Source organism: Lycium ferocissimum, chromosome 4 (assembly GCF_029784015.1).
Source record: "Lycium ferocissimum isolate CSIRO_LF1 chromosome 4, AGI_CSIRO_Lferr_CH_V1, whole genome shotgun sequence".
In the NCBI taxonomy this organism is placed as follows: domain Eukaryota; kingdom Viridiplantae; phylum Streptophyta; class Magnoliopsida; order Solanales; family Solanaceae; genus Lycium; species Lycium ferocissimum.
The window spans coordinates 26,930,127-26,941,738 of NC_081345.1; the positions used below are offsets into that span (position 1 = coordinate 26,930,127).

Sequence of the window (11,612 nt, forward strand, 5' to 3'; positions counted from 1 at the left end):
TTCGGTATGAACACTCCATGCGAATAAGTATTTACTGTGAAAAAAGATGCCAATAACGTTAAAATCTCGAGAATCAATCAAATCCAAATGTATATCCATATGTACTAATGTGAACAAGAAAGTATCTTTTGCAGTATTTAAAAAAAAAAATACAGTTGTATACACTTTATTCCTTATGTATATACATTTTGTCTCTTCATTTTTCGAAAATTTAAACAGAATTTGAAACTTTTGGTAGAGTAACTCTGACCTTTTCTTTTTCTAAATAAATTATGAAATTTTGTTGGCCCTATATATGATATTGGGAAAGCATGAAAGTGAGCAGAAAACCACTTAGTGGGCCCACATACGGACAAAAAGTCTACTTCTTTCTCCTACTTCATTCTTCTCTTCTTAAACTCAATTCCCTCTCTCTCCTAAATTCAAGATTTTTTTCAAGATTTCAAATTTTTTGCTTACCCTTTGCAAAATAGTACCTGGTTTTGAAGTTTTTTGTGGGAATTTGATAAGCTTTGGATTGATTTGGAGGTCATCATATTAGTGTTAATTTGGTTGCTTTAAGTGTAAGTCATAAAAGAAGAATCTTTGTCACTTAATTTCTTTATTGTATATCTACTTTGTTTAAAAAAAAAAAAAAAAAAAAGTGAAGCCAAGATTGGCTAGTTTATCTGTTAAATCAAGAAGTGTAATCTTCTTTGATGTGGGGTTGGTTAGTTATACTATTACCATCTTCAAATTTAGTGATTTCTTGGAAAATTTAATCTGTGTAACTTCAGTTTTAATGGTATTATTTTTGCTGATTGTTTTTTTTTATGTCAAAATGGCAAGTTCCTTTCTGAAGTAAAGAGTTAAGTCTTCTTTGTTATGAGCTTAGTTATACTGTTACCTTCTTTAAATTGAGTGATTTTCTGGAAAGATTTGATTTTTTTTAACTTTATTTCTAATGATATCTATGTTGCTGATTGTTCTTGAAGCCAAAAAAATGGTTTTCCCTTTGTGAAAGTCATGATCTTTTAGTCTTCTTGCTTTTGATTTAATTAAAATCTTGTCCTCTTTAAATTGAGTGACTTCCTGGAAATATTTGCTGCCCTGGTAATCAGTAGATAGAACTGCTTCTTTGTGTTTTTTCCTTTTTTTTTTTTTTTTTTTTTTGCTTTGGTGTCATAAGTTGTTGACTGACCTTCTTTGACAGGTTTGATAGCTATAGCTAAAGTACTGATTCTCTTAATCAGTGACTTAAGAAGGAGAAGTATTACTTTCTGAGTTGAATAGTTTAAAGCTGTTTAGAATTTGTGGAGAGATAAGCTTCTCTTGAAGATCAGTTTTTAAACAATTTTGTTAGTGTGACAATGAAAATTAAAAAGTTGGTTACTTTGTAAACACAGCCTGAACATTTAGGACAATACAGAATACTGATTCTGATGCTTCAAGGTTTCCTGTTAGTAAATATGAAAAAACTAATTACCTTGATAAATGATTGTTAAGAAGCACACGTCAATACTTTTTGATTTAGATATTATGGGATCATTCTGTATGTTTTATCCAATTTACGTAGGACGAGGGACCTTTGGGAAACTCATCCTTGACTGTCAAATGGAGTGATAGGAGGATTACCTTTATCCTAAATATGTGACTAATCAATCTAAGGCGGACACTTCAATTTATATCTACAAGATGAAAGCCTCGTGTTAAGAGCAAAGTATATTTGCATTGTGTTTGACTAACTAATAAGATACCGTTATGTTAACAACCACCTCCTGCTGCTGCCATTTTTGTGACGTGCTTATTTTCTGCAAGATATTTCTTTTTGTACATTGTTTTCATCAGATATTATTTTATCAGGCATAAATGCTCTTCTTTGTTAGTATTTGATAAGCATTTCTTCATTAAAGAGCTATGACTTGAAATACAAATAAGTTTACATTATTACACAGTGTTGTTTTGGACAATTACGATTTTGTAGAAGGCGGAATGAGTGATCTATAATGACATATCTTGATTAATCCAAATCATGCTGCAATGTTAGTCCTTCAATTGTTGTACATTGTTAAACCTGAATTTTCGATGCAAATGCTGAAAGTTGAGTCTTATTTCTTGAGGGAAACGAGTATGTTGGCTATAATGAATATGATAAGTTCTATCTTCATTCAAGTTCTTATAAACATGGTATTCTTTTCACTTATGAAAAGAAATATGATATTTTTTGTCTAAAAGAGTATTATCACTGCATTACTCTATTGTTTGAGAGGAAGGTTCTATTTTGTTCGTTTAAGAACTTCACTTTTTTCTCAATTTAGTGGGGCAAATCTGCAGGTTGAAATATTCCTGGGATCAGATGTAATACGTGTCACTACTCTGGTGCTCTGACAAATCAAGCGGAAGCATGGGGAGACCAGAAAATGAGAATTCTGTGCAAGTAGATGATAGAAATTCTGGTACGTTATGCCAGTCTTGTGGCAAAGTGCAAGATACTACACCTTGTTTGATCAGTCCAGCTGCTTCATTGCATAGCAGTAACAGCTCTATCTCATGTTACAGTATGCTCTCCTTTCTTTATTACATACTTTTGACCGTTATTTTCATCTCTTCATCATCGCCTTATGTTGGTTCTTTATTCTTTTACCATTTCAGGTGATGCAAGCGCAGATGGGAGGTTAGTTGTAATTTAGTAATGTTAAAATCTATTTAGGTTGAGGTTAAAATACCTGTCTTCTTTTCCTTGGGAAATGAGGAATGTCTGACACACGTCAATGTGGTTTTCGCTTTCGTTTTGATCTGTTCAGGGTTTATGTTGATGAATGTAGCACAGATAGCAGTCAAGAGGATTCCTGTTCTACCATGCACACGGGAAGGGATGCAGACATGAGAAATGGAAATTGTGAACAAACCAAATGTAGCAAAATTGAAGGGGATTACGATGACGAATCTGGAATCTCTTCTAGTTATGAACTGGATCAGTTCTGGGTGCCCCCAGAACCAGAATGTTGTGATGATGATATGGAAGGCAGTGTGGCTAATTGCGATGATGATGAATGTGGTGATGGCCTGAATTGGGGCAAGCCAACTTCTTTAATCAGCCCGGGGGAAGAAGGTTCTGGGAGCTACAAGTTTAAAGAGGAAAAGCAGAAGGCATTGGAGGAAGTGATGAATGGGAAGCTTAAGGCCCTTGTTAATGACCTTCTTAAGTCTTTTGGTGTTGCCTCATCTGGGGGTGACAGTTGGGTTGATATAGTCACCTCCTTGTCTTGGGAGGCTGCTTCATTTGTGAAGCCTGATTCTGCTGAAGGAAAGGCTATGGATCCTAATAAATACGTGAAGATAAAATGCATAAAAGCTGGTTCTCCCAGCCAAAGGTATCACATAATTTCTACGTGTCTCATCTCTATTTGTTCTTTTCTTTCTTCGTCCAGTTTAGTTCTTGGATTGTCAAAGTGGGGGACGATCTGTTACCCAGAGATTTGTAGTTGTTCTCTATTTGTGAAGTTGCAGGTGCCACTGAATGCGCACGCTCATTGAGCCTCCTTTTTATTGGTTTCCTCTGTCATACTTCCACTAATATCTATGTTTAAATTTAGTTACTCATATCCCAAAAATTACCTTTTGGGCTTTCTCAAATGGAATCTGTCGTTATAAATGGTAACTTTCCCATTCACTATTCATTGTGTTCTGATTTTTTTAAGGTTACGTGGAACCATCTTTATTCTCTTAAATCTTAAGTTTCTCAGAAAGTACCTTGCCTCTAATAGTGGACTTACCTTTAAATACTATAAAATTTACATTCTACTCTTTATCTCTATGTTTGTTATCTAAGACTAAATTTAACACAAAGATGGAACCCAGGCTTACATTGTAATTTTTCATGTTTTTTAGTCAATTTATCAGAGGCCTGGTCTTCAAGAAGCATGCTGCCCATAAACATATGCCAACTAAGTTTGAAAAACCTAGGCTGCTGTTGATTGAGGGTGCACTTGGTCTCTCAAGTGAGTTGTCATCATTTGACTCAATGCAAAAGGTAAATAAGAAACTCCCTTTATGTGTTAGATAAACAAAAAAGAGAATATATTATGGTCTGTGATCATGTGTTGTTATCAATTAATAATGATAGGAGAAAGACAATGTGGCGAAGTCTATCACTGAAATCCTAGAGAGGTACCAGCCAAATGTAATATTGGTCGAGAAAACCGTTTCTCGTGACATACAAGAGTCTTTTCTCAAGACAGGACGGACACTAGTCTTTGATATGAAAGAACATCGGCTGGAGAGGGTTGCTCGTTGCACTATTTCACCAACCTTATCTTCCGAAATCTTGTCTGGCCATAAGCTCAGGCAGTGTGATGCCTTTCATTTTCAAAGGTTCGTGGAGGAACATGACACTTCTGATGATGGTGGAAAAAGGCCTAGCAAAACACTGATGTTCATTGAGGGCTGTCCTACTCATCTGGGATGCACGGTTAGTCACCTTCTCTATGTTAGTTTGAATGACACAGAATATCTAACTAGGGATTACTGATAGTTGGGACATGAGCTCCACTGTTGTGTCATTGCTCAAGAAACAACACATAAAGTCGTGAAGCTAGAGTGCATCAGGGACTTGCATAGCCATTGTGAATCATGTGATAAGAGTTAGTTTGCATTCATTTGGACCTGGTATTTATATCAACACTGGTCTTTTTGTCTTTTGTGACTGCAACTGTATTAGCCGGATGGAATAAGCTTAGGAATCTTTGTGAAAAGAACTGATAGAGCTCATGCAGTTTATTAACTTGCCTCGTATACCAACAAACGAACAAGCTACTATTGCTTTTGGAACTTCAGAGCCCCTACTAGCTAGTGGTTTTTGACTCTAAACATGATGAAAGGATCTAAACTGTTTAACTGAAAATGGTCTGTTCCTGGTTCATTTCTCCATTTTTCTTTAGTATTTTCTTGATATTCAGTGATTCATATCTTTTCCTTCCAGACGTGTGGTTCTGGATCGTCTTTTCTTTGTGGTAAATTTTAGAGGATTGATACCTGGTGTTGCTTTTTCCCCCCCTTTGTCTACTATGATTGGAACATCTACTTACTTTGTAAAATAAAGAACATTTACTTCTATACCTCTGACCCTGACCTTTTACACAGATTTTGTTAATGGGAGCTAACGGTGATGAACTAAAGAAGATTAAGTATGTGGTACGATGTGCAGTGATCATGGCATATAATTTAATCCTCGAGACTTCTTTCCTCGTTGATCAAAAAGCAATGTTCTCCACTATTCCTCTTAGCCAGGTTGTGAATTCAACAGCTACTGATGACACCCCAGCTGTTAGTGCTGAACGAGAAATTCTTTCGACTGTTGATGAGACAAATTCGTCCGGTTCAATTGACGTCCCAATTTTCAATGGCTTCCATCAGGAAGTAAGGCATAACCTAGAATCACAAGGCGATTCTCTGTTAATTGAGCCATATAACCCAGTTGTTCTTTCTGGGTTGACATCTCTCTCAGCCTCTCTGGAAAAAGTTATGGGGGATAACTTTCCTCTCTTGCCCACCTCTGGTCAATCCATGCCCTCATCTTTCAGTGATGATGGATCCAACGATGATGATCAAGAACAGACTGATACTCAAGTTCCTGACGCACCTGATGTTGTTAATCAAAGTGATACAGATCAGAAAGCCACTACCTGTGATGACGAGATGGCATCCGAAAAAGAACAGTTGCATACTCCAATAAGGAGCTCACATGTATCTGATAAAAAGCCTGAAGACCAAAGGAATATGGGGAATGGTGTTACATCTATGGATACTGAGAGTATATTGGTTCTGATATCAAGCCGCAATGCGTCGACGGGGACTATGTGTGCCCATAGTCATTTTTCTCGCATAAAGTTCTATCAAAACTTTGATATTCCTCTTGGAAAGTTTTTGCAGCATAATTTGCTAAGCCAGGTGCGTAGAACTCAACACTCTCCACTTCAAACTCCTCTTCTTCTGGCACTGTAGTTTCAATTTGATTAACGATTATCTTTGGAATGATTGGTGGTCATTTTTTAGAGTGCATCATTAATACTTGCTATAATGATCTATTTGAAATAAGATCATGTTCTTATCATTATAAGACTGTGGAGTTTGTTTCAAATTGTTAACAAAAAAGCTCTGTTGTACAGAAACTCCCATGCAAGAGCTGTGATGGATCCCCTGAGGCTCACATTTTCTATTATGCACATTACAATAAGCTGCTTGCAATTCAAGTTCGTTCTCTTCCAAAGGACAAGGGGCTTCCAGGTGAAAGTGAAGGGAAGATTTGGATGTGGAGTCGTTGTGGTAGATGCAAGTTCCAGATTGGTAGCTCAAAATCTACGAAAAGAGTTCTAGTATCCACTGGTTCCCGTGGTTTTTCATTTGGAAAATTTTTGGAGCTCAGCTTCTCAAATTCCTCTTTGTTTAATAGACTGTCAGGCTGTGGTCATTCTTTGCACAGGGATTTCCTCTACTTCTTTGGGTACATCACTTGTGGCTATCTTTAGTTATTCCTGAAGTGTCTATTATTTTCATGTATGCGGATCTAACAGCAAAGCCTACTGATAGCTTTTTTGCTATCCGTTATGAAAAACTCCATCTGACATTACTCAAGATTTAAGTCTAATTATCTCTAAGAGTGGTTATGTAGGGATTTGGAGTTGGTGCTTTTCTCATATTTTATCTCTCCTTTTTGAAGATATTCATGTCATATTTCTGCATGTGCAGGTTTGGGCATATGGTTGCTGTGTTTAAGTACTCAACTGTTACAACTTACTCCGTGTCTCTTCCTCCGGAGAAGCTGGAGTTTAGCAGTTCTGTCAATGGAGAATTTCTTACGAAGGATTTTGAAGATGTATGTTTTGTCTGAGTCTGACTGCTTCTTACAGGCTTTTAATTACTTGGCTGAACATGGAAGTTACATGCCCTATTGCAAGTTTCTATTGACTAAGATTTTCTTTCTTTCTCAACTAGGTGTACATGAAAGGGATAAAGATGTTTCTTGATGTAGAAAAAGCTTTGAAGGCAATAGAGTCTCGTTTTGTTGGGACTACTCTAAATATTCAAGGATCAGTGAGGAGATTTTCTGACATTGAGAAAATGTTGAAGGAAGAGAGAGCTCAATTTGAGGTTAGCCCCTTTCTGCTGCCATTTCAGATTACTTGTTCCTGTAGAATTTTATTTGATTAACGTGGTGATGGATTGTCATTCTGGTTCAAAGTTCCCTTCGAATTATTCATACCAGATGGTACATTTTTTTCCACAGTATAACTTGGTACATACAATTTTACACTTCTGTGACTGAGCAAATGATTTTGATATAGACAATCTTGGCTAGGGTACAATAATGTTAACAGATGTCAACTACATACAAGTACATGCATTAAGAGTTGTTAGCTTTCTGATTTTCCGGTTGATGAGATTTCATTGAACTCATCTACGATTTATTTGGTCCAGACATTTATTAAAGCATATGTAAATCTTACTTTACTTTTACTAATCTATGTGGATTCAATGTCAGGTTGATATTCAAAATGTCGTTACGGATGGGAATCCGGATGTCGTCGTATATAAACTTCTAGGGTTGAATAGAATACGGCTGGAGCTTTTGCTTGAGTCCTGTGTGTGGGATCGCCGTCTTCATTCATTACTATCATCTGATTCTACCATTGCCAATCCCAAAACTATTGACCACAGGGAACAACAAGAGGAAAGCAGTGTTAAAGGAGACACTAAAATTTATTCGGAAAGAGACGACAGAGTGTTGAAAGATTGTCCGGATCTTAAAATCAAGCTAGTTGAAGACTCTTGTGGAGATGATAACAGTATGACAGAACCTACTGTAGGAAGGACAGAGCCTACTGTAGGAAGTCGTGGTGATGTTTCGGATGCTGACTATGATCTGAAACCGGATGTTGAGTCATCTGCAAAAGCAAATGGTTTTCCCATTAAAGAAAGTTTTGTTGATACACATGATTGTGGACAACATGGTTCATCAACTTTATCTGCTTTCAATGATAGTGCCAAGACGACAACTGCAGCCAAAGTAAATGGAAACAACTTATCCCTTCAGGATGCGACAGTGAAATCTAGTCTCTCTGATCACTGCCTTTTTGGTAATGAAAGTAACTTACAGCTCAATCTTCCTTCATCGATTCAATTGGAGACAGATAAATTAATTCCTGCTGGTGCTGATGCTGGAGGTACCCATGATCCCAACCATTGTCAAAGGAGTAGATCTCTCTCCTCGATATTTTCTGACATAGAGAATGATGATGGATGGTGGACTCCATTCCCTGAAATTTGGTGTCAATACATGGAGTATCTCCAGAGAGGTCACCTGCCGAAATTAGGATCTATCACAAACCACGATGTAGAATCTACTACTTATAAACTTATTACCGATGAGGGTGCGAAGCTGCATATCCCCGTTGGAAGTGATAAATACATTGTTTCAGATTATGAAGATGAATTTTCTAGCATTATTGCTTGTGCTTTGGCCTTGTTGAAGGATTTTCCCATTGTATGTGAAGATCTTGGAGATGATGGCAGAAAAGAGAGAGGAATTGATTCTAAGGCATATGAGAGTTCACAGGGCTTGATGCGGATATTCTCTCTAGCTTCTCCACATTTGTCTGCAACTGGTTCATTGGATTTAACAGCATTTCACTCTTCGAACATTTCAGAGGTATCACGCTCACAAAGTTTAGATGGGGTAGATTTGCTAGATTCATCGGTCTCTTTCACGGCGATTCACCCGGAAGTCTCCATGGGTTTGGGTAAATTGTCTGGAAAGTATAAATACTCAGTCCTCTGTCTCTACGCCAGCGAATTTCGTCATTTGCGAGATCGATGGTGCTCTTCAGAAGTTGATTTTATTGCTTCCTTGAGTAGGTGTAGGAGCTGGGATGCAAAAGGTGGCAAAAGTAATTCTTTGTTTGCCAAAACAGTTGATGATCGGTTTATCATCAAGGAAATTAAGAGAGCAGAATTTGACTCGTTCCTGAAGTTTGCTCCTAAGTATTTTGAATACATGGACCAGTGCCATGCGAAGAGGAATCAAACCTGCCTTGCAAAAATTCTTGGCATTTATCAGGTTGATTAATTAACTATAGTCGCTTCACTTTTCTGGCTGGTAGCACGATGTATGCTTTCTTCCTGCCAGCGCGCACTCACAATTTTTTTGAGCTTTCTACTATTTATGTTTTGCAGGTCAATGTAAGGCCAAGAGGTGGCAAAGAGACAAGGCACGATCTCATGGTGATGGAGAACCTTTCATTTGGTAGAAATACTACTCGGCAGTATGATCTGAAAGGCGCTTTGCATGCTCGATTCAGTGAAGCTGGCAATGGCGCGGGAGACGTTCTTCTGGACCAAAACTTTGTGAATGACATGAATGTTTCTCCTTTATATGTTGGTACAAGATCAAAGAGGGCTTTGCAACGGGCTGTATGGAATGACTGTACTTTCCTCAAGGTAAGTTGGAGGTCAAACTGCTATCCTAATAACCAGTAGCTCATATCCACCTAAACTTAATAGCATGCAACCTCTGAAGTTAATGGATTAGTCTCTGAAACTGGTACTATTTGGTGATTTTTGCAGTCAATCAATGTGATGGACTATTCTCTACTTGTGGGAGTGGATAGCCAACGACGTGAACTTGTTTGTGGCATCATCGACTATCTCAGGCAATATACATGGGACAAGCAGCTTGAGAATTGGGTCAAATCTTCACTCGTGGTTCCGAAGAATCAGCTTCCTACTATTGTCTCTCCGAAAGAGTATTATAAGAGATTTAGGAAGTTCATTGACACACATTTCTTAAGTGTTCCAGATAACTGGTGCTCCCAAAAATCTTCAAATCCTTGTGAACTTCACCGCACATTAAGCAGTATTGCTTCACCACAGTCGGAGTCTGATGGTGATTCTGATCAACCTAAGTGCACTGGTGAAGGGGAACATGAAGATGTCTGATGCTAACCCTACTGCTCAAGGGACACAAAATGGTTTTGCCACCTCAGTTCTGTTCCTTATCAAGTGGTTCTGGTCACCGGTTGAGTCATTAATTTCTGTACATAGTTTGTCGCCCGAGCACCTAGTTATATGCCCCCTGATGGTATCAAAAAAAATAAAATATATGCCCCCTCTTATTTCTGCGATTATTTTTAGCAAATTTATGAGGATGGTTAATTCTTTATGTTCATTTCTAGCTTGCAGTATATATCGAAGTTTTTGGAAGTCTATGACTCATTGTAAAAAGCCCTTTAGTCGCTTGAGTATTATTAGTGATCAAGGGGGTAAAAAGATAGCTGTTGAAGCTGCTTATGGTTTATATATACTTTTTGGATGTAAGACGATATTCCTATTAATCGATTGTTGAGTTTTTGGTTTGAGTTCTTTATTTGGTGTATGAGAGTGTTATATTTGGCATGGTGAAATCAGCATAGATCGAAGATCGATCACGAGAGATTCAACAGAAAAATGGAATATATGAAGCTACAAAAGAAGATTAAACAAAAGCATGGTTTACCTGTTTTTGTAGTTCCTAGTTTTCATCCATGAAATAATCCAATGAGGAATGAACTCGATGAGAAAGGAGAAGCGTACGTCCTTGTGGCAATTTCAAATTTTACCACATAATCTGAACTTATGGCCTTACTTAATATGCTCATGACTCATTTTTACCTTTGGGACCGCTTCTCTACCTTCAATTATTTACCGAGACTCGGGTTAGGGTCATTCTACCCTTAACTAAAGGTCTCTGGTTTAAACTCTGAAAATGAAAAACTTTCATTTCACTTTCCCGGTCCCCTTAGCTGGCCTATCCAGCAGAGAATTCGAATAATTTAGGCCAATGAATCTTGGATACTCAACTATTAAACAAAAACAAAAAAAGTAGCAGATCAGATCCTTCAGATCAAAAGAACTTCTCCCTTTGGTCTGAAGAATGTGTTTCCAAGTTGTTTTAGTGTACAAATACATTTACAAAGTGAAAAGAACTGTCATATTTTCAATTCCACGAGTCTTCCACTATTTAGAGTCGTCCGTCTCCAAGAACTCCGTGAATAAATGACATTCAAAAATGTAGAAACATATTATGCTTTAAATTTCGAATTTGTCTCTAACGAAGATACAAGCATCAAATATGTAACGTAATATGTTTGTATAGTTTCGTAGTAAATAAGATTTAACTTAATTCAAACAATATTATTAGCCACTATGTAAGCTCCAAGTAGCAGTCTTTCAGACAACTATAGAAGTTGGCAACTAAAGAGCACAAACTAACTAAATTGTCCTTTTTATTGTTTTGTAGTATTTGTATCTTCTCTTTAAAAAAGAATGCCTCTACTCGGGTTAAGTTCACAAATGGCTGACTGGCCTCCGTAAGGGGCGGTCTTGATTTTTTGGTGTCGTTTAACAAAAAATTATTTCAAGATAATAAACTTATTCAATTGATCACAAATTCTATCTTATAGGCAAAAAAAAACTTATACCAAATCGGCAAAGCTAGTCTTTTCAAGTTAAGATTATTTTTAAAAAATTTTGTTAAGCAGGAACAAAAATTCAAGATCGGACACGTTTGGAGGACAACACGACGCGTCATTTCCTGTCTT

The 11,612-nt window shown here is 37.2% G+C and overlaps 1 protein-coding gene across 2 annotated transcripts; it reads left to right on the top strand.

Annotated features, from left to right (window-relative positions):
* The first annotated feature begins 325 nt into the window (after positions 1 to 325).
* Positions 326 to 10,397, top strand: LOC132052035 (putative 1-phosphatidylinositol-3-phosphate 5-kinase FAB1D). Of its 2 annotated transcripts, none has more exons than XM_059443378.1 (13): positions 326 to 563; positions 2,314 to 2,513; positions 2,632 to 2,653; positions 2,784 to 3,353; positions 3,871 to 4,012; positions 4,106 to 4,450; positions 5,122 to 5,928; positions 6,147 to 6,481; positions 6,727 to 6,853; positions 6,973 to 7,128; positions 7,520 to 9,094; positions 9,211 to 9,474; positions 9,601 to 10,397. In XM_059443378.1, exons 2-13 carry the CDS (start codon positions 2,384 to 2,386, stop codon positions 9,970 to 9,972), a joined length of 4,845 nt encoding a protein of 1,614 aa, XP_059299361.1. In that variant the 5' UTR covers positions 326 to 563; positions 2,314 to 2,383; the 3' UTR covers positions 9,973 to 10,397. The 2 variants fall into 2 exon arrangements, with proteins under 2 accessions (XP_059299361.1, XP_059299360.1); XM_059443377.1 differs by having other exon boundaries at positions 327 to 563; positions 2,314 to 2,537.
* Positions 10,398 to 11,612: the final 1,215 nt, after the last annotated feature.

What these genes read in the sequence shown, in the direction of transcription:
- LOC132052035 (XM_059443377.1), top strand. Translation starts at nt 2,384, where the DNA reads ATGGGGAGACCAGAAAATGAGAATTCTGTGCAAGTAGATGATAGAAAT. An exon ending in GCTGGTTCTCCCAGCCAAAG is followed by an intron (nt 3,354 to 3,870) that starts GTATCACATAAT and finishes CATGTTTTTTAG; the next exon opens with TCAATTTATCAGAGGCCTGG. An exon ending in TTACGAAGGATTTTGAAGAT is followed by an intron (nt 6,854 to 6,972) that starts GTATGTTTTGTC and finishes TTTCTCAACTAG; the next exon opens with GTGTACATGAAAGGGATAAA.